The sequence below is a fragment of the Ictalurus furcatus genome, chromosome 9 (assembly GCF_023375685.1).
Source record: "Ictalurus furcatus strain D&B chromosome 9, Billie_1.0, whole genome shotgun sequence".
In the NCBI taxonomy this organism is placed as follows: Eukaryota; Metazoa; Chordata; class Actinopteri; order Siluriformes; family Ictaluridae; genus Ictalurus; species Ictalurus furcatus.
The window spans coordinates 10,804,667-10,828,408 of record NC_071263.1 but is presented as its reverse complement, the minus strand read 5'-3'; the positions used below and the strand labels follow the sequence as shown (position 1 = coordinate 10,828,408).

Below are 23,742 nucleotides of genomic sequence, written 5' to 3'. Positions count from 1 at the left end.
TCTTGTAATTTTTATACGAAACTCGTGTTCTTGGTAGTGTGGTTAAGCTAGGCAATACTAGCATGTGAAAATGACTTATCCGCCCTTTATTTAGCTACTGAGCGAATATTTTGTAAATGTAAAATGTTATTTAATCAAAGCTGCAGAAAGCTTTCACAGGTGTGGAAGTGGAACTCGGCTTCCATTGTGTTATGGTCGTGTAGTAATGTTAGACACCCTCAGCCGCTCTCAGCAGGCTGTAAACATGATGTCCGTTTGAAGGTAAGTGAAGTACATAAATGCTGAAGTCATCCTGTGTCAGCTGTGATCACTATATGCAAGTTAACAGTCTGTACATGTTAAAAGTCATGCATCGCAGTAATGCACCTAGAAGACTCGCGTGTAAATGAGTTGATCAGTTTAACTGGTGCAGCTTGTAGTGTTTACATTCCTATACTAGAATTTACAAAGACACTTTGGGGGGAAAAACCTCAGTTGGCCAACAGGACATGCATGGGACTGACTGATTTCTTCATTTGAAGCATGTATTCACATTTTTTCCAGCCAGGAATTGATCACAGCACCCAGCTCTGACCCGTTTCCCCTGAAAGACACCTTATAATGCATACATAAGTAAATCCTTCATCTTACAGCCTGCGAACTGCAAATCAAAGTCTGCCATCTGTACGGCTGTATATATTCTTTCAAGGCTTTCACAACTACACGTCGACCGATTGATCGGTTTTGCTGATTATTCGGCACAGATAACCGATTGCACACCAATAGTTTGTCCCCCGGTTGCGTCCGCTGTCATTATACAGTACGAGAGCGGCCTCTAGAGGCGAAATAATCACTCACTTCGTTTACACGGACAGCAAAAATCTAATTATTGACCTTATTCTGAGTAAGACAATACTCTGAATAATGAGTTGCTTTTAGAATACTCCTTTCATGTTGCTGTTTCCCATGTTACACAACATAGTTAGATTAATGACACACGTCATTACGACCACACACCGTCCAACGTTCCCTCCAGAATTTCACATATCAACATACATATTTCTAATTTTACGAAAGCTTCAAGTGCAGTTAATTATTTGTCATGCTATACATGCAAATAGACGACTGCTTGAAGCTATGGGCTGCGTCCGAAACCACATACTTACCTACTATATAGTAGCTGAAATACATGTATCTCGCCTACAATATATCAGGTAAGTGCACGGTTTTGGACGCAGCCATGCTCTCTTGTTTGCCGTCAAATGGTTGAGCACTGCCATGTGTGTACATGTTCTGTCACAAAATGCGGTGATAACTCCCACACGACGTTAATAGTGTGATTAAGGTGTGTACATGTCTATAATGCACTTTGATAATGCGACTAAAATAGGAATACTCCACACGTCTTAATTCGATTTGTGTTTACTTCGCGTATGACTTTAGTCAGATTAAAGTCATCAATAATTGCTGTTTGCATGCTAGTTTCTTAATCAGTGTATCGTCTTAATCAGGGTAATATCGGATTATTGTTGTCCATGTAAATGTACTGAGTGACAAATGTTATTTGAACATGTTGTTTGAGACATTTTGGATGTCTATTTTTATTTGGTATTTGGAGTGTTACTTTTTGGTTCACTTTGGATGTATATCTTTTATTTTCTTTTAATATTTATTCAGAGTTAACGTATATTAAATATTTATATTTAATTCATTAAAAAAAAGTAGGCCTACAGTACATTTTCATGGTACAGTCAGTACTGTTTGTTTTTGTATTAAAGTTCAGCAATATTTTAATATATTTCAGTGTTATGTTTTCATTCAGTATCAGTTTTAAAAACTATCAGTTGATTAATTGGTTGTCGGCAGATACTGCACAACTTAGTTATAGGTTGGGGGGGATTGGTTGACCTCTTCACAGCAATGATACACAGCATTCTATTATGATGTTTTATTGTAGCACCTGATGTATGCCTACAGCATAAATTCGCCATGTCCACACACCAGGTCTAAACAAAACATAAAAATAAGTCAATATTTTTTTTATGTAATTTATTGTCATTCCTCTATATAGCTTGTATACATTGGAACGAAATGCCTTTTCTGCAGAACCATGGTGCAACACAGAACACAACCGTACAATAAATTGCACATACAACAGTGTGAGACGAGTGCCAGACAAAAATACACCAAACATTATGCATAGAACAATACATATATTTGAGCATCATTTTAAAATTATGCTTCATTGAAGAAGTATGTCTCACTTGGTGCTGATTTGTGTGCTCTCCCCCGACACAATTTTTATTTTTTTTGCTTGATTCCCTTCCTTGTGTCTTCAGATGGAGGAGCTAAGAGGTGAAGCTGGGAAGCACATGAAAGCACAATTAAAGAAGTGAAAAACACCCAGAATTTAAATACAGGTGCTGCGGTTGCAGGGTTCTAAAGTCAAGTTCAATCCGTCTATTTTCTGTACCCCTTATCCTACACAGGATCACCTGAGCTTATCCCAGGGGACTCGGGACATAAAGTGGGGGACACCTTGAGGTGTCAACTCATTGCTGGGCACAATCGCGCGCACACACACACACCCATTCACACACTACGGACAATTTGGAAATGTCAGTCAGCCTACAGTGCATGTCTTTTGTATTGGGGAGGATACTGGAGTACCTGGAGGAAACCCCCAAAGCACAGGGAGAACATGCAGACTCCACGCTCACATGGCGGAGGCAGGAATCAAACCCCCAACCCAGAGGGGTTGTGCTAACCACTAGGGCTGGGTAAAAAATATATGGATTCTCTGATTTTAATCGATCTTCAATTTAACGAAACAATATAGATTAGGGAAATCCCCGAATCGATTCTTAATGCACGTGCTTTTACTTGAGCGGTGTGAATATTATCTGTAGTTCGCCTCTCGTCCTGAAGATGTCTCCATCTTTCATATTTTGAATTTTTAAAACCGTTTTATTTCATGTTTCAAGCTGTCAATGAATTTCACTGTTGCACATTTTACAATGTTTTTTTTTTTTAACAGTAATGTGCAGTTTGTGCTTACCTTGTGTGTATTATATGCACATATTTATGATGTCTTGTTACAATGTTTGTTACTCAAAATCAAAAGTAATTAGACATAATTGTGCAGGCCCTATTGTTAATGTAAATGTGTATTTCAGTAATATAGATAAGTTGGAGGGTTTCAGTTACCAGTATTTATATTAAAACATGGATTCCATGTCTACAAAACTAACATTTTAAATGAAATATTGATAATTAATTCATATTAAATCGATTTGAAACCATATGAATAAAAATTAATCAAATCGCCAAATTGGTCGCAATACCCAGCCCTAGTAACTACTAAGTCACCGTGCCCTCCTATAGTAAAGGTTTTTGTTTGTTTGTATGATAATGTTTTTTTTTACAAGGACCATTGTTGCGCCTCACTTAAGAAAAACAGAAACACACAACAATCTACGGGCAGAAACATTTTTTAATTCCTTTGGGCAGTTACCAGGAGTTCCCAAACTAGGGGCCGATTTTACAAATGGTGTTGCAAGAGAAACTCACAATCTCCTTTTTTGTTTTATTTATTTACTTTGCTTACTTTACAACTACGAAGAAGGTTTTGTGTGCTACTGTTTCGAAATGTTACTGGCAGTTGTTTGGGGGGGGGGGGGTTGGGAACTTCTGTTTTGTCTGGCCGGCATCTTTGTTTTTGCTTGACATCGTCCTTAAATATAATTAGTAGAGATAAAACCACTGAAAGCATACCCGAGACAAGTATACAGATAAGCTTACAACTAATCTGAGTTGAAAACGTTTACATTTTTGAAGGTGTGTCGGCTTTCACCAAGGTTTTCAAGCCTTTGGCTCACTAACGTGGTTGCTACAGAAGCAAAAATAAATGCATAATAGGATTTGTAACCTTTCTCATATAGTTATTAAGCCATTATTAAGAATGTAATGTAGTGTAATCAACTGCTGTATGAAAAGCTGTGCTGAACACGAATTCTGACCTTTCATCTATGAATCAGAGAGTGAGAGGTCTCCTGTGTGAAAAGCTTATTAATAAATATACATTTATCCCAATAAATTAAGTTCTTAAAAATGGTTTTGCATATGTGCTCCCAAGTCCAAATTCTACTTACGAAGGAGCAAATATGTAGAAATCACTTGCAGTGTTGAACGCTTGGTTTGGGGATGGGGGGGGGGGGATCGGGGGAAGCAACAAAGTGCCCCTTTAACATTTTGCACTGGTATTTTAAAACGTACTACACTTCAGGCTATCAGAACTGTTATAACCTGCTACTTAATGCATTCTCTATTCATTTTAGTGTGAATTTTAATTTATTTTGAAAGTTTTTGGTCATTCGGGTCATTTTTACGCTCGAAAACCGGTGTGTTAATCGTGAGGATGTTTTATCAGACATCTATCCTGTTTTTTTTTTTTAAATCTCAGACAAGTGCGTAGGTGTTGGCAAATCTACCACATCAGGTAATTTGATCTGTTAGTAGTTTTTATGGATGTGACACGTCTCCAGTCAAATACAAGATGCCAACCTAAATGTAACAATGTATCTAGTTGACAACAGTTATTTATTTATTTTTTCGATTAAAAAATTGTACGCCTTGTGAGTTATCTTTTAGGGAAAACGGACAGAGAAGAACAGCTGTGTTCCAGTTGGTGGAGGTGATAAGTTCCTGGCTGGAAAAAAATGTCAACACAAGCTTAAAAAAAAGAAAGAAAGAAAGAAATGATCCACGTCTATTGAATTTCGATGTTGTCCTTCAGTATCTTAGAAATTATAGGATTATTGTCAAGTCTAGAGGTCTACTCATCACCGTAAACTTCAACATCTATAACCAGTTAAAGTACTGACCTCATTTACTCCTGAGCTTTCTAGTTTGCATGTATTTTACAGAGATCAATCTTAGGTGCATGTTGGAACATTGTCAAGTCTAGTTACTGTACATCGACTTACCATTCCTCCTACTAGACATATTCTGACTGGTGTCTCTTCACTTATTAGAGTTCAGCTTCTGGTGAGAGACAGCAGGAGAGGCAGAGGGCTCACATGGCACGTGGCCTTCCGAAGCAAAAGCCCATAGCAGGTGTTAAAGAGGTCATCGTTGTTGCATCAGGAAAAGGAGGCGTTGGCAAATCTACCACAGCAGGTACACATGAGCTTGGCTTTCACTTGTTCCTTAAAACTTTCAATCCACTTGTGATTTTATTCTATGAACAGTGTTTTTGTACACTTATTTTTGAAGGTTATGCCCTTTTTTGTTGTTGTTGTTTGTTACTGACTTGGCATTTCCTCAGTCAAATACAAAATGTCAAAGTAAATGTAGCATTGTTTCTGCACCAGTTGACATCACTTATTATCCTCAGTTAAAGTAAACAGTTCACAAGACTGCAGCATCTTTTCTGCCAGGATCCAGTCCAACATTTTTCGTTCGTTCTTTTTCTTTCTTTCTTTCTTTCTTTCTTCCTTTCTTCCTTTCTTCCTTTCTTCACTTCAGTGTTTTCACTGTTTGTTGAGTCACTGAAAGTCACTAGGAGTGCCTGCATAAAAACCTACAAAGATTACTATCATTTTGACTGTTTTTGTCTTAAGCATTTTCATGTGGCTGTGAATGTTTACCTGAGAAGATGTAGTCCTGTGAAATGTTAAAACTTTGATGTGGTAGGAAAACAACAAGTGTGCTGCATAATAGGAGATCTGAAAATCAGTATGACCGCACAAGAGACAAATAGGACACTTAACAAACACAGTACACTGTACATAGAGGAGTTTTATTGATTTCTGAATGAACACAGAGCCACCGAAAATGACAAAAACGCCCCAGATATTTAAAATGTAAGCGGAAAAAGCCCCCATCGTTAATTCCTGTTTTTTATTAGGATCATTTGGTATACTATATACAATGTTGTTAAAAAAAGTATTTGCCTCATCCTGATTTCTTCTGGTTTTGTGTATATCTCATACTAAATTGTTTCAGAAATGAAAACAAAATCTAGGATAAAACAAAGATAACCTGAGTAAACACAAAATACAGTTTTTAAATGATATTGTTATTTATTGAAGCAAAAGAGTTATCCAATACCGACTGAGCCTGTGTGAAAATGTATTTGCACCCGTAGTTACTAATTCCCCAAATCTATTAAACTGCATTCATAATGGGGTTCAGCTGGACTAGAAAGTTGAAAGAAAGTCCAGAAATGATGAGGAAGAAGGTGATTGAAATACCTCAGTCTGGAAGGGTTACAAAGCTATTTCAAAGGCTCTGGGACTCGGCACAGTAGTGAACTTTCCCAGAAGAAGAACCTTCCAAAACTCCTCCAAGAGCACACCAATGAATCATCAAGGACAACAACAAAGGACCTACAGGCCTCTCTTGCATCAATAAAGGTCACTGTTTATGACTCCACTATCAGAAAGATATAGGCATCCATGGAATAGTGGAGGGGCGAAAAACACTGATAACCCAGAAGAACATTAAAGCTCATCTGAATTTTGCCAAAACACACCTTGATGATTTTCAGACCTTTTGGGAGAATGTTCTGTGGACTGATGAGTCGAAAGTAGAGCTGGTTGGAAGACACGGGATCCCGTTACATCTGGCATAAACCAAACACAGAATTCCACAAAAAGAACATCATACCTATGGTCAAGCATGGTGGTGGAAGTGTGATGGTGTAGGGATGCTTTGCTGCTTCAGGGCCTGGGCAACTTGCAGTAATTGAGGGAGACATGAATTCTGCTCTCTACCAGAAAATCCTAAAGGAGAATGTCCGCAACTGGATTATGGAGCAGGACAATGATCTGAAGCATAGGAGTAAATCCTAGTCCTAGAAGTAAGTGAAAGACTGATTTCCAGTTATAGGAAGCATTTGGTTGCAGATATTGCTGCTAAAGGTGGCACAACCAGATTTTAAGTTTAAGGGTGAAATTAGTTTTTTTTTCCCCCCCTTAACAAAATAAATAAATAATAAAAACTGTATTGTGTGTTTACTCAAGTTGCCTTTGTTTTATGTTATATTTTGTTTGAAGATTTAAAACTACTTAGTATGAGAGATACACAAAAACAGAAGAAATAAAAAAGAAATACTTTTTCACAGCACCGTATATTAAATATAAAGACCAATCTAGGTTAATTCTCGTGATATTTCTGAAATCTCTGCACATACAGTCATGTGAAAAAATAAAACTGGAGAAATCCAAATCCACCGTGAAAATATCTACCATCGAGTCGTGGAAAATAGACTGGCTCGATATCAAATCTCATGCTAATGGAGATCTGGCTATCTTTTGCAAGTCTTGTATTGTATTATAATATAATATAGAGTATCATACAATTCTTAATAAATTGTTGAGACTGGAAATGTTTTAACCTTTGGAATAATTTGGCATGATATTACATCAAGGTACACAAAGACATGAAGACTTACCAATTGTTTCATATATATGTGTGTGTGTGTGTGTGTGTGTGTATATATATATATATATATATATATATATATATATATATATATATATATATATATATATATATATATATATAATATATATTTTCTTCGTACAAATCACATGGTCACAAAGTCAGATCTAGATATTAGAGGTGTAACGATACACTCCGGTCACTATTTGCTTAGATTCATAATACTGGCTTCACGATTCGATTTTATTCGATCCTCAGAACATTTTGAACAAAATGATGACTATAAATACTTCTCTCTTTTTTTTTTTTTTTAATTTCTGAATCATAAACAATGCAAAACCGTGTGCATTTTTGTCTGTATAAAACTAAATAAAAAAAAAAATCTACAAACAAATTTTGTTTAGTATTGTAAACAGAATGTACTACAGGTTCACAAAGTCTTATGAATAATAAATAAATAAATGGATAAATTCTCCCAAAAATTTGATTGAATGAACATTCTCTGACCTGGGGAAATAGAACAGAACTAGCACTCCAAATTCGGCTAAAATGCCGACTTCCACGGCCTCTTTCTTGGGCACTGTAAATCACAGTAGCACAGGGCTGGTATCGTTTAAAAGTTTTTTTAAGGGTTATAACATGCTTGTGTAACCATTTAACGAATAATGCCTGTTGGTCATTGTGATACAGAGCTATCAGGCCCAGCATGGTCTCTGTATATTTTAACTCTCAGTTGAGCAATTTCGGACCTCTGGTGTTCAAACAGTGCAGTTGCATAAGATGCATAATTAATAGAGTGCTTATTCCCACAATGTGAATTGCATGGTCCCATGATGCATTACATCAACCTGTTAGATATTATTGCAGAAAACATGAGGGCCAGAATTTAAGTACCCAATCTGTTCAAATGGCTCCATAACTTATGATAATGTCAAGGCACACTTTTGTCAGCCAGATTGATGTGGAATTACTTGTTTTGTTTTGATCATCTTTACTCTTTTCTTTACAGTAAATCTTGCTCTTGGACTTATGGCTAACGATCGGGTACTGTATAACTCCCCGCATGATCTCTAAAAAAAAAAAATATATAACAAAATATTCAGTGACAGTTTAAAGACTTGGCTAGACTTTGTTCTTTGTCTTTTACCTCTGTATTTTTGTTCTTTAGAGTAAAACGGTGGGCCTTTTAGATGCTGATGTCTATGGCCCCTCGGTCCCAAAGCTGATGAACCTCAGAGGAAACCCGGAATTAACAGACAGTAGGTGGTAACACGTGCCCTATAAAATATACACAGTCGAAGATCAGGAAAAAGACCAGGTCTCATTTTTTCCAGTCTTCAACTGTCCAGTAGGCTCAGACTCCTGTTCTTGGTTTTCAAGAGTAGAACTCGATGTGGTCTTCTGCTTTTGTAGCTCATGCACCTCATGATCCTACGTGTGTGTGTTTTGAGGTGCTCACCACAGTTGTAAAGAGTCACCATAGCCTTCCTATCAGCTCAAACTAGGCTGGCCATTCTCCTCTGACCTCTCTCATCAACAAGGCATTTCCACCCAACAAATTGCTGCGCAATGCATTTTTTAAAAAAAATTTGTGCACCTTTTCTGAAATACTCAAACCAGCTCACCTGGCACCAACAATTACACCGCAGTCAAAGTCACAGAGATCACATTTTATCCGCATTCTGATTTTTGATGTTATCAGTAAGTGAAGCTCTTGAACTGTATCATGTGTCTCGTGCTCCTGTCATTTGATGGCTGATTGGATGATTACATGACTGGGCGGTGCACGGGTGTTTACATGAAGAGGGTCAGCGAGTATATATGAAGCCATAAAGACTATAGAGATGCTGAAAGAGAATAATACCACAGGGGCATATTTGTTTGTGAGTCACAGCACTGTGTTAAGCAGGTGTTTGTATATATTTACATATAATCTGTCTTTTCATTAAATTTTCAGACAACTTAATGAGACCCCTTATGAACTTTGGGATCCCTTGGTAAGTGTGTAAATATATTGAATAAATTACTGTTGAACATGAGCCAGTCTCACTGCCTGTCTCCTCTACCTTCTTCAGTATGTCTATGGGCTTTCTGGTTGAAGATACAGCACCCATTGTGTGGAGGGGTCTGATGGTCATGTCAGCCATTGAGAAGCTCCTTAGGCAGGTGTGGTCAAAACTTGTCATTTTTCAACTTGAATTTCATGTTTATTCCTCCAAACTAGGCTACGATGTTCGGCGGACAGTTATATTAGCCAAATGCAGAGGTCTATCTTACCTTGTAGCCTAAGGAGCAGCTAAATGATTTCTGAATCCTTGTTATGGTGAAACAGGAGAAACCTGAAAGCTGCAATTTTTCTGCTTTTTCAGATAAAGCAGCAGGTGGAACAAACTCGAATAAAATTCACCCAGCGGAAAAGACAATTTATCGGTTACTTTCCTTTTCACATGTAGGTGAAATTTGACCCATGAATTTGCGAGCCAGTAGAAATCGGCTGTAATGGGACTGTGGTCTTTTCGATCAGTAAAAACAATGGCACTCACATCACACTTTTGTCTAACTGTTTTTTTTGGGGTTTTTTTAAAAAAAATTTTTAACTGTTACGTGGTGCATATATGAAAAAGGAAAAAACAAAACAGCTGCCTTGTTTGCTGACATGCCCTGGGAATTTTGTGGTAATATTCAATTTCTTCTCTCCACCTGCTAGGTTGTTTTTGTTAGCAATGTTGTCACCTCTGCAAATGTTGACAGCACATCATTTTCTTCTAAATGTATAATGCTTTTTGAATATTCTGCTTCTTCAGACCTCTTTTTTCTGTTTTGATTTAATATGTCTTTAGGTAGACTGGGGCTCTTTGGATTACTTAGTGATTGACATGCCACCTGGAACAGGGGATGTACAACTTTCCATCACACAGAACATCCCCATAGCAGGTAAATAAAATAATAGTGTGTCCAGTTGTTTGCATATTAGATTTAGTATTTTATACCCATTAATTGCATGTGTCAGTCTGGAAAAACCTATCGGAAGTTGCTGTGACTGAATTCTGAACTCAGAAACCGGTTGTCAGAATGTCTGTGATGCTCCCGCTCCATAATCAGCATATAATCTTTCAATGCGATTCTCAGGGGGTGGTGGAGGACGAGCATTTAAAGTGCTATCTATGATCTTTCACTTCAGGAATGTCTGTAGAAAATGTCGAATGTCGAAGGGTTTTCCTGTGTGACCACACAAATATTGTGAGGTCCAAAAAGTTTGAGAACACATTGGGACCACATATGGGATTTATATTTTCATTTGAAATTGGCAATAAACAAAATTTTTAAAATATTTTAAAACAAAGGAAGTAAATGTTCAATATCTTGGACATTAAATATTCAAGACTCTGCACTATTTCTATTTCCGTATTTTAAACATAAGCAACTTTGTGATGTTGACCATGTTAGCTCCTTTGCACCAAAGGTCAAGTTTTCCTTGAATCTTATTCGTTCTAGTAAAGCATGCGTTCAGATGACACTCCAGTGGATTTGATATAACACGAATCATCAGGTCTTACAAACTAGTGGAGTCCAGGCCAGCTCAAATGCACTGTCATTATAGCAAAAAGGAGGTAATACCAAATACTAGGAAATTCTGAAATTCATATAAATATTACTGCTGATAATAAAATAAAATGATCAGATTATTAAATTTTCTAAAAAGATATATATATATCTTAGAGGTGCACTGATATTAAATTTCTCAGCCAATACCGATAACATATTATTCAGTGATATCTATCGATAGTTCTGTCTTTTATGCCTTCTTATAAATTGAATAATAATTAATTCGACAATTCTGAAAAAAATGCAAATAAAAACTTTATTCTCTCCATTTCAACAAGTTGTTTCACAGTAACTGGTCTCATAAACAGAAAACACATTACTCAAATTAACATTAACACACTAACTAAATTCTGAAGATTAAAGTAAGATTTCTTAACTTATTGAATGTTATTAATTCATATTAACATTGACTGAACTCTAAAAACGTCCTGTTAGTCTCACATTCACTCACCACAAACAAAAGCATTTCTACTTCATCACTGACATCCAACTGGTAATACATAGCATAAACTTTTTTTATATATATTGACATTAACTGGATATGAAATATACTACTCTACAAATATATTTTTCTGTGCAATATATGTACTACTTTTTTTGTCAACTCCTCTTCTTTAATGCAGCACGAGCAGCGCAGCAAAAAAAATTAGACTCGACGCCAAAACTCCCGCTTCACTACTGCTCACTTCCGGTGTAAAATTTTAGCAGTGCAGAGCTTACAAAGCATAGAAACTGCAGTTTTGTCGTCATTCCACACAAGAGACATCTTCTTTACACACAGCACGAAATCAAAGTGTTTTCCCACCCTCTTTTGATTGACAGGATATAATCGGCCCTGATCATCGGATTTAAACGTGAAAAATAGCCTTTATCGGCCAATACATCGGTGCATCTTTAATACAAAACAGAAGCATTTTCTCTAGTGGTCTCAGACCTTTCGACTCCACTGTATATTGACTCTGTACTTCAGAACTTTCAGTTTATAATGAAGCTCTGAGTATGAGGCTAAAGTGTTAAAGTTGGCACTGCAACTTTATTTTAAATCAAGTGAACACCAAGAACTGTCTGATTACTTACAGACAACATACTTTGCGAACAACGTCCTTCTACAGTGTAGTGGACATGCTTTGTAAAATGTTATATTCAGTGACTGCAGTTAAAGGGTTATACGTTTATTCACAGGTGATACATGCATTATAACATTAGCACAAATTCAGTAATGTTGCACAGAAATGAGTATCGACTTGCACTCCTGGAATGAACAAATCTACATCTGATTCAAGAAAGTGTCGTACTACATAAAACCAATCTGTGATTTTTATGCCACACAAGCTCCCGTTCCCACCCACTAATCCCTGATTAATATATTATATGCATAGAACATACCACATTTTACCCTCACCTCGTATACATCTCATTTACATGAAACATTCCCTAATTTTTGCAGGTGTTGCAGTAAGTGTGCTAATAAAAGTATGGCATTCAGCAGGCTACAGTTGTCTAGAATCTATGAAATAGAATAGGGAGGGGGCACTTTTCAGTGAAACTGGGGGGGGGGGGGTGTCGGAGGCTGCGGAAAATAAAAATTCTCCTTTAGGTTTGAAATCTGTGCACAAAATGAAAACTTTTAAGAGTTTTAGTGAAGGAAAGACTGACTCAAGAGGTTTGTCTGTTTTCTACTGAACTTAATGTGTTGTATAGATAATTATAGGAGTGTACTAGTTTTTTTGTTTATTTATTAAATGAAGGCTGAAATCAGGGAGAACCGTATATCACGGTAGGCACTTTTGATAGATAACGGCTAATGAAACGATTCGATCTTTGGCCGGTCACAAATTGTACAGCCTGCACTGCGTATTGTAATGTAGAGCCACTTTACAATGTTAAAACTTTGTAATTTTACAAGCAGCATAAATCAATGACTACTAAGTATACTAGATTTGATATATTGTGGCAACAGTGGTGTTCTCTCATGAAACACTCAGGTTATTTAAAGATATAAAATAAGCCAATACTGATAAAATATGGAAAAGTTCATTGTAATAACTGTGGAATAAAGGCACATCACTTTACACATGTGCATGATGGCACTTCTACCAGATCTTTTACATCTTTATTCACCTGCCATATAAGACATGGAAAGGTGCCACAACTAAGTAAATTTAAAAAACACCACAAATAGTCTACACTAAAAAAAAAAAAGCTATGTGTAGTTTCAAGTGTTTCAAAAATTTACGATCAGCAGAAGGACGTGACATTCCTATTATTTCTGTCCGAGTTAAAAACCGACACAGGATCCGGGTGCGCAGTAAGACCCGGAATGCAGTAAAAGTCCAAAGTCTCTATTCTGCCGCCACTTTATTTTATAACTGCTGAAAGTTCTTTGCCGCCGAAGACTCTAAGAATTTTTATTGTATGTATGCTTCATATTACAGGTGCTGTCATCGTGTCCACTCCACAGGACATCGCTTTGTTAGATGCACGCAGAGGTGCGGAGATGTTCCGTAAGGTTAACGTGCCGGTGAGACTCTAAAAGCATCTGTTAAGCACGTGTAGTAACCAGAAAACATCCCTGGCAGGTGGTCATGAATTCCAGATGTTTCTGGCTGTACAGTACAGGGGAAATCTCAATCAGCATGTTATCAAAAGAATGAAGTGTGGTTGAATCCTAATGACTAAGCTTAACAAACTGAATAAAGAAAACTAGCAGTGCTCGATGCTAATGGTGCCAAAAAGTTCCACAGCATTCAGTGGAGAGAAAAAAAATACACTCACCGAGGCAGAAGAGATGACGAGAGGAGCTTTGGAGGGCATTTTATTTATTTATTTAAATTTTCTAGCAAAAAGCAGTGCTTAATTCGTAAAACATGAGGCACCAGAACACCAAGGACCTGAAGGAGCAAATGATCAGGAAGGGAAGAGGTCCTGGAAAGTGTAGATACAACAGCGCTCCACATTCAGTAATACAGTATTGATGAATGTTGTCATACAGGGTTAATATAGTAGGAACGATTACCATGGCATAACGAGGTATTGCAGACATAAGGTTTCAGTGATGCTGTGTGAGGACCGGAGGGGTCAACGTCTCGTTTCTTATGTGTTAAGCTTCAAAATATGGGCTTATCCTCACAACAAACAATTTGCTCAAAACACCAGGTCTTAAGTACATTATGCACGTTAAACAATATAATACGAATTATAACAAGAAGAGCAGTGTCTTGCCAGTGTCCCGATTTGCTCTGCTTGTCTGTGGCAGTTTGGTGTCTTTTAGAAATAAAGCAAAATTTACATATGGCACAGGGTGGCATTAAAGAATTTGGAAATGACAACAAAATCAGCCTTTTTTCACCATTTTCATGCATGAGCACTAGTGATAACACGAGTATCCTCATGTGTTATCATGGGAGGGTGGTGATGTTTAAAAAAATCAATCACTTAGGAAAATTGATTTAATTATTATTATTATTATTATTATTACATTAGTTAATTTTATTTTTATTTAAAGAATAAATGTGCCGAGGTGCCTGTTCCATCTAAATATGTTCAAATGTGAGGTGCCGGATCCTGTTCCCGCATGATCCGGCACAAATTATGTGCTGTCTAAAGGGTTGTTTAATCCTCCACCGGTGATTCTTCCCACATCCGGCAGGATTCATGGAAAGATCTCTGTATGACCTGTTATTTATCGCAAATACTGCGTCATGCGGTTACCTAACGACTTTGTCGAAAGGTCTCGCCATGCACATGCCTGAGCACAAGAAGGCATTTAGGTGATTATACAGGGTTCATAGAACCAAGGTTCCAATCATAACTAGTGTTCTGTATGTTCATTTTCATGAAGTGCCTGAATTAATGCGACATTACTGACCGATGGAACGTCTAACAGAAATGAACATTTTGGAAATTCTTACACAAGAGTGAAGCTATGTTGCTAGGATTGAACGTTATACTCGTTATAGTCATTATAGTTTAACATTTGAAAAAAGATGTCTCTCTTTGTTTATTTTTTGTTGTTTTTTTGTAGGTGCTGGGTTTGGTTCAAAACATGAGTGTTTTCCAGTGTCCTCAGTGCAACCATCAGACACATATCTTTGGTTCAGATGGGGCGAGAGAATTGGCAAGTGCCCTTGGAGTAGAGGTTCTTGGTAAGATTTGTTTACCAAATAAAACCTATAAAACAAGTGAAACCACCAAAAAACACCACATTTTTATTTATTGTTATTATTTTTAAAGAGCTTGAATTACTGTCAGCATTACATTGTAGTACATAATTGTAAGGGTGTTTTCACACTTGGCTCAGATCCTTACCCAGGTTTGTTTGTGGGAGGATGTCATCACCACAGTTTCAACTTCATATAGCATAATACCTTCTGAAACCTTGCCGTGCATACATATCGTACATCCTTTGTACCCTTTATTGTACTTGAGGTTTATTTTAATATATTAATGTTAATGTTATTCAATCAGTATTCAATTCATTTTGCTTGACACTGATCAACCATTATGGTATGGCCTTTCACCTGAAGCTGTGTACTTTTTCATGCTAATAATAACTGTCACTCTGAATTTATAGAAGGCATACTGTCTGGCATTCCTGCCATTGTGAAATTGAAAATAAACTGTGACGTAGTCAGTTCAGTTGATTTAATGCCTGGCCGAGAGGAGTAGATCGCTTACACATGGCTGAACAGAGATCTGTTCCAGGTTCGAAAAGAGCTTTTACAATACATCAAATGTACTCAAAATGCAGAAAACCATGGCACTGGGGGGGGGGGGGAGAAAAAAAAACCATGAATAAATTGTGAAAACACCCCTAAATTTATTAGTACATGTGGAGTGAATGTGGTGATTTGCACAGTATATGATTTGTAATACAAGCTGTAGAGAAAGAAGTAAAGTAGAATATATGCTTGACCCTGCATATGTGATCTTAGGTCATATGTTTGGTCTGCGTCCACTACAGGTGACATTCCACTTCATCTGAACATCAGAGAGACGTCGGACAAGGGTCAGCCCGTGGTTGTGTCCTCTCCTGACAGTCCTGAGGTGATTGCGTCATGATTAAATTATACATGTTGAAGCCGTTCTTCATAAATAATATCTCTACTTAAATAGAGGTTATGTTTTTGGAGAACAGTTTGAAATGTGTAATGTACATCATGTAAGAATCTGTGTAACATGGTGCACTATATGGCCAAAAGTATGTGGACATCTGACTATCACACCCATATGTGGTTCTTCCCAAACTGTTGCCACAAAGTTGGAAGCATACAATTGTCTAGGATATCTTTGTATGCTGTAGCATTACAGTTTCCCATGGAGGCCCATGTTCCAGCAGGACTATTCCCCTGTTCACAAAGCCGAGCTCCATAAAAACATGGTTTGCCAAGCTTGAAGTAGAAGAACTCGAGTAGTCCAGACAGAGCCCTGACCTCAACCCCACTGTACACTTTTGGGATGGATGAATTGGGACATGGATGACACCCCAGACCTCCTCACCCAACATCAGTGCCTGACCTCACTAATGCTCTTGTGGCTGAATGAACACAAATCCCCACAGAGATGCTCCAAAATCTAGTGAAAAGCCTTTGCAGAAGAGTGGAGGTTATTACAAGAGCAAAGGAGGATACTAAATCTGGAATGGGATGTTCAAAAGGCACATGTTGGTATGCTGGTCAGGTGTCCACAAACTTTTGACAATATAGTGTGTGTGTATATACAATAATGCTGACATGAATTGCATTGTGCATTTGAAACTGTTCTCCAAAAAAACTGTATGTATTTATGCACTATTTAGTAAAATTATGGAATTTGAGTTAGATCATTTCTGGTATTTCAATTCCTAGTCTGGTAAAGTTAGGATAAAATACTTGAAATGCTTTTTTTTTAAATAGTATTTGTAACTTTTTAATTTTTTTGGTATTATGGGTTTTTTTTTGTAAATTTTATAATTACAATCAAGGTGATAATGCGATTTGTTAATTATAGCCTGTCACTACTTCTTGAAATAGGCATATGATAGGTTCTTTGCTAGTGGCCCAAATGTTTCAGAGTCATGTGTCAAGCCTTTGACCAAAAAAATGTTATCCGTACCTACTGCCATATATCATACTGAGCAGTATGATATAGCAAGACGAGACAATGTTGATATTAATATGCTAACGATAGCTGTTGGCAGAAAGATATGAGAGCCATGAAACAGTAGCAGGGCCAAGCCATCTGTTATGTCTTGTTCTAAATCTATTAGACCTTTTTAACTGAACATTTATTAACAACAACAAGAACACGAGTCATATCTCTATGTAAATGTAATAACTTTATGTCGGTTCATTGGTTGATGAGACTTTCATTTATGATCACATTTCTGTTTCTGCTCGATTATGTGCAGGCTGAAGCCTACAGAAGAGTCGCCTCAGCAGTGGTGCATCGCCTCACAGAGGAGAACAGCTGAATGACTTCAACACTGCTATACTATTTATTTATTAGTCACTAGTATTGAGAAACTTCAATAAATGTTTTACTCATGTCCATAGTTCATGTTGTTTACCGTGCTTACCAGTAAGTAAGAATTTATTACATTTTAAGAGCCTTAGTTGTTTTTTTTTGCCATTTTTTTCTGTCGGCCTCTTTAGGTTGTTTTATTTTATTTCAACACAAATATTTTTATAGTTAATTGTGCTTCAGTGTTTTGAGTATATGTGAAAAATTAGGATTCCATTTGGAAAGGTTCACATGGGGAAGTGCACTTCAGAATTTCCCGAATACATTATTAATTATTTGTCAGTCCAGCTTCTAGAGAAAGGGAAAGTATGTATTTCAGGGGTAAAAGGCCTGTGAAGAAAAGCTGATAATAGCACAAAGCAGACATAGAAAGCAATCTGCGATAATGAAGGAGCTAAAAATGATGTGTTTTGCACACTCATTAGCTGACTCCCATGCAGCTTCATAATGCTAACTACACTATATGGCCATAAGTTTGTGGACAGCTGACCAAGCACATCCAAATGGGCTTTTTGAGCATCCCGTTCCATGTAGTCCTCTTATGCTGTTATAATAACCTCCACTCTTCTCTGTGGGGATTTGTGCGTCTCTGTGGGGATTTGTGCGTCTCTGTGGGGATTTGTGTTCATTCAGCCACAGGAGCATTAGTGAGGTCCGGCACTGATGTCGGATGAGGAGGCCTGGGGTGCAGTCAGCGTTCCAATTCATCCCAAAGGTGTTAATTGTGGTTGAAGTCAGGGATCTGTGCAGGCCAGCGAGTTCTTCCATGCCAGCCTTAGAAAAACATGTTTTTATGCACCATGCAGGTGCACATGGTTATTGTCATACTAGAACATGTCTGGGCCTCTTGGCTCTAATGAAGGGAAATCATAATGCTACAGCATACAAAGACATCCTAGGCAGTTGTGTGCTTCCAACTTTGTGGCAACAGTTTGGAGAAGGCCCCACACATATTGGTAAGATGGTCAGGTGTCCACATACCTTTGGCCATGCAGTGTAACCAACACCGATAGTGATGGCTGGAGATATATATATCTCCAGCCATCACTATCAGTGTTGGTTCATTCAGCCACAGGAGCATTAGTGATAGCACTTGCTATCCCAAGGAATTCGCGGCACAAGGCGAGGGACACCCTAGACGGGGTGCGAACCCATCACAGGGCACAATCGTACACCCATACAGCGCATGTTTTTGGACTCGGGGAGGAAACCCCCAAAGCACAGGGAGAACACGTAAACTCCGTGCACACACAGGGTAGAGGCAGGATTCGAACCTCCAACTCTGGAGTTGCAAGTCAAACGTGCCCCCAATGTTCTACCGATTTTCCAGGTTATTTGTACTAGTAAGAAATTTAAAAAAAAATCAACTGTTGTGCCTTTGACAGAAACAAATTAAACACTTTGTGCAGTCCAGTTGATTCTTTACATGTTCTTAATTCCTAACTGAAAATCAAGGGAGTGTTCCTGTTAAACCCAAATCAGTGCTTCCACAAAAATAAAGCTTTTTTACTCACTGAGTGTGTAAAGTCAGAGTGCTCCATTTACATTACTCATATTGCTCGGATATTGACTAAGGATAGCATTTGACTGGAAGTAAAGTCACATGATAAAGTCTTCTAGAAGAATAGAAAACCATGGCGACTTCCTGAAGAGTTTTCTGCCTGCTGTGACTCAGCTTGTGCACTCCCTCTAATTGCCAGCAATGCAGTCTGTGATTCATCAGGTCAAACAAGTTTGCTTTCTTATTTCTTGTACATCATTGTTCCTCGTAGAACAGCCTTGAGGTTACAACTGCATAATGACTTTTATCTAGGCTTTAGAATGATATTATGTAGTACTGATATCAGATTGGTGGAGTTTGCCTTTCTGTGAATGTCGTGACCTTTGTAAGCCTAATGAAAATATGGGATTGGATGATGTTAAGGTTATGCTAAGATATTCATGTTGTTTATTTACCCGGAGTACTACGGCATCTGTCTGAGAGGAAGAGATGTGGCCGATGGATTCAGCCCAGTCAGAGTAGATTTCAGTAGACTAATAATCATACAAATAATGATGATGCTGGTTATTACATATTGGAAGAATTACATTTATTTTTAGACTGATGTGTGATTTATAATATGAAGGTGAATAAAATGAAAACAGCAAAAGTGCAACATTTGGAATTTGGACACCTGGAAGTGCTGAAAATGAAGATTATGCTAAGTTTTCATTGGACTCACCATCAGCCATCCATTTTTTGTACTGCTTATCCTACACAGGGTTGCAGGGAGCCTGGAGCCTATCCCAGGGAACTTGGGGCACGAGGCAGGGGACACCCTGGATGGAATGCCAGGCCATAGCAGGGCACACTCGCACACACACTCGCGCATTACGGATTTGGACATGCCAATCAGCCTACAACGCATGTCTTTGGACTGGGGGAGGAAACCGGAGTACCCGGAGGAAACCTCTGAAGCACGGGAAGAACATGAAAACTCCGCACGCACACACAGGGCAGAGGAAGGCAGGGTTCACCATCATATAATACACTAATATTTCAGTGTTTTTCTAAAGGGAAAAACTTTTGTGTTTAGTCTAGCAATGTGTTAAAAACAGCACCCACTTCTCACTATTCTCTACTTTGGAAAATCAAGCACTACAAAGCATACTAATTTAGGCAATGTAATTTGTAATTCAAATGAAAATTTCTCTTAACCAGGGCTTCTGAAAATGTTTGCCACTAGGGACTCCTTTACCTGTTTAAAAAATTCCACAAACAGCCCTTGATTCCACTATACACATAATAGATTCATGATGTATATGTATAAAATTCAGTGTTGGCTATTCAAGGTTTTTATTCCTTGACTTTCCACTCAGAACATATTTTTATTAAATTTGTCATTAGGTCCAAGTTGACATTAGTAATAGGCCTATTTGTTGTTGAGTTATTGAGGTTTGGATTAAACCTATTCACCTGAAGTAACCAGTCAAACAGGCTAATAACTATAAGTTGTAATAATAAATACAATAGCTCTGAAAATAGTGGGATGTGATTTCCATCACTAATTAAACTTGAAGTCACAGACCCCCTGGCTTTGCCTTATGGACCGTGCTTTTTTGAGAACCATGCCTGTAAAGCATGAGGTTTGCTCATCTTCTGTGATTCACATTCCTTTGCATATATATTATTACAAATATCTTACAGCCAGGGCTGTGTGCATGGGTCTGTAACCAAATTATACAGGTCACATTCAATATGTGTCTTCTAATGACACAGAGCATTGTGGAGATATGTCCAACTCTGTGCTACATCATTTCAATAGAAAAACAGGTGCAGTGTTGGGCATGCTTTTATTTTATTTAACTGTTTTTACCAGAAGCCAAAAAAATTTGAATTAGGGGTGCCCGTGTTCAGCGATGAATTTATTTGTGATGCCACAGTCTGCAGTAGTGCTTAATAGCATGAAAATAGACACTCAGGGCTTTAATAATTTGCAGATTTTCATAAGTCCATCCATCCATCCTCTATACCGCTTTATCCTTTTCAGGGTCACGGGGAACCTGGAGCCTATCCCAGGGAGCATCGGGCACAAGGCGGGTAGGGTGCCAGTCCATCGCAGGGCACACTCACATACACACTCTCACACCCATTCATACACTACAGACACTTTGGACATGCCAATCAGCCTACCATGCATGTCTTTGGACTGGGGGAGGAAACCGGAGTACCCGGAGGAAACCCCCGCAGCACGGGGAGAAAATGCAAACCCCGCACACACAGGGCCACGGTGGGAATCGAACCCCGACCCTGGAGGTGTGAGGTGAACATGCTAACCACTAAGCCACTGTGCGCCCCAATTTTCATAAGTATTTCTTTTTTAAAAAAATGTAAACCTAGCTTACTAGGTTTAAATCTTATAATTTTATTGTGGCAGTAAATGGTGTTTTATAATAATAATAATAATAATAATAATAATAATAATAATAATAATAATAATTTTTTTTTTAAAAAACTTCAGTTGTGCTGTCTGTTTTATCTCTGTACCAATGTTATGTAGTGGTGTGAATTGTTTGTCCAGCAGGGGGCTCACACCCCTCCCCTTTCCCATCACCATGCTCACCAGCAACTAAACACAGAGTCACAATACTCTATACACAGAAACCCAACGGTGTCTTGACTAATCTTATAACAGACTTACAGCGATAAAATAATTCATTTGTTTATACTGATTGAAAATGTCCAATAAGTCAATATCCTTTACACCAGTGGAAAGGAACACCAGTGTACTGCTAGAAAGGGTTAAATTAACATACTTGAGTAAACATGTAGTGTGGACCTGAATTTCACACCTTGGTCCAGATTATGGAACTGCACTGGGAAGGAAATTCAAGCCTATATCTATAGAAGCTATTTCTTCTCTCCTACTAAAAAAACATCCATACAAGTTCACTAATATGATATATAAATGACTGTTTGTCCTTAAACATATTAATAATTGTTCACTTTCAGTTTACATACAGAAGGACTACTCATAATGGGACAGCCAACTTTGTTTAAAGTGGCTCTTTGTATTGCCACTCAAACTTGGTTTCTTTTCTGGCAGTTTAAAGCTAATAAATGACTCATTTCCTGTGTCACTGTTCTTCATACGATCCCTTTTTTTTTTATTCGGAAAAGGTTTCAAGCAGAACTTCTTTCAAAGGCGAGAAACATCAACCGCACAAAACTCTAGACGGAATCTTGTTATTATTTATTTATTTATTTATTTATTTATTTAATTTAGTGTTACATTGTAGTATAATATGACATTTAATGTATGTGGTGAGCTACAGTATATCTATCCTGTTGGATTGACTGATCATTCTCAGGATGCTGCTGCATACATTACCACACATATATTACCAAACCATTGGGTGGTGATATGCCTTACAAACCGGATTCTTAATTCACATATCATACTGTTTAAAAAACAAAACAAAACAAAACAAAAAACAGTAACATTACAGTTACTGCTGTGGCTTTACCCATGGAGTATGAAGCTCTATCCCCATTCATGCCCACTGTCACTATAGGAATAGATTTCATTTTGTTTGTGTGCTATACTGTCAAACCACTCTTGTCTGGACATGTCGAGGCATGAATGACTTGTAAGTCAGGAAATGTTTGGTGAAGGTTAGCGGTGTAGGTGTAAGTGTATATAATATATGTTTAGTTAAGTTTATGCAATGTATCTGGCAGACCTATAAGCTACTAAACGGAAAGTATCTACTGGAATAAAGTTGGTGTGACGTTGAACGTTTGATATTAGGGGATATGCGGAAAATAAGGGACTGTCTCTAAAGTTACATACGACATTGTTAAACACGTTTCTAACTTCAATCGCATTTGAAGGGAATGACTTACAGTCATATAACCAACTGTAAAGTGTTAATCTAGGTGTCAGGTATGACGTACACCTTTTAGGTTTTTGATATTTATTGAAATAAGCTATTAAATCATATGTAAATTTTGCCATGTATTTTACTACCGGATAGGCCCATACATAAAATATACCATTAGTTAAAGCTCAATAACATTTGACGGGAATGAATTATATATATATATATATATATATATATATATATATATATATATATATATATATATATATATATATATGTGTGTGTGTGTGTGTGTGTGTGTGTGTGTGTGTGTATGTATACAGTATCCCACAAAAGTGAGTACACCCCTCACATTTTTGTAAATATTTGATTATATCTTTTCATGTGACAACACTGAAGAAATGACACTTTGCTACAATGTAAAGTAGTGAGTGTACAGCTTGTATAACAGTGTAAATTTGCTGTCCCCTCAAAATAACTCATCACACAGCCATTAATGTCTAAACCTCTGGCAACAAAAGTGAGTACACCCCTAAGTCAAAATGTCCAAATTGGGCCTAAAGTGTCAATATTTTGTGTGGCACCATTATTTTCCAGCACTGCCTTGTGTATAAATCCAGTACAGGTCATTTTGACCCCCTTTATGCATTCGTGAAGGTTTTTTTGTTTCCTGCATTGTAGGGTTAAATATCAAAAATCTAAAAGGTGTGCGTCATACCTGACACCTAGATGGACACTTTACAGTTGGTTGTCTGACTGTACATCATTCCCTTCAACTGCTATTGAGCTTTCAATTGCGGTATATTTTGTGTATGGGCCCATTCGGTAGTGAAATTCATATCTAAT

At 37.6% G+C, this 23,742-nt stretch overlaps 1 protein-coding gene across 1 annotated transcript; it reads left to right on the top strand.

Moving 5' to 3' along the window:
- Positions 1-12: 12 nt before the first annotated feature.
- On the top strand, positions 13-19,049 carry nubpl (nucleotide binding protein-like). The gene is made up of 11 exons (XM_053633263.1): positions 13-261; positions 5,013-5,157; positions 8,435-8,469; positions 8,594-8,684; positions 9,383-9,422; positions 9,501-9,591; positions 10,266-10,359; positions 13,467-13,552; positions 15,056-15,176; positions 15,995-16,077; positions 17,420-19,049. The coding sequence occupies exons 1-11, from the start codon at positions 124-126 to the stop codon at positions 17,480-17,482; spliced, it is 987 nt and encodes a 328-aa protein (XP_053489238.1). The 5' UTR covers positions 13-123; the 3' UTR covers positions 17,483-19,049.
- The last annotated feature ends 4,693 nt before the right edge of the window (positions 19,050-23,742 follow it).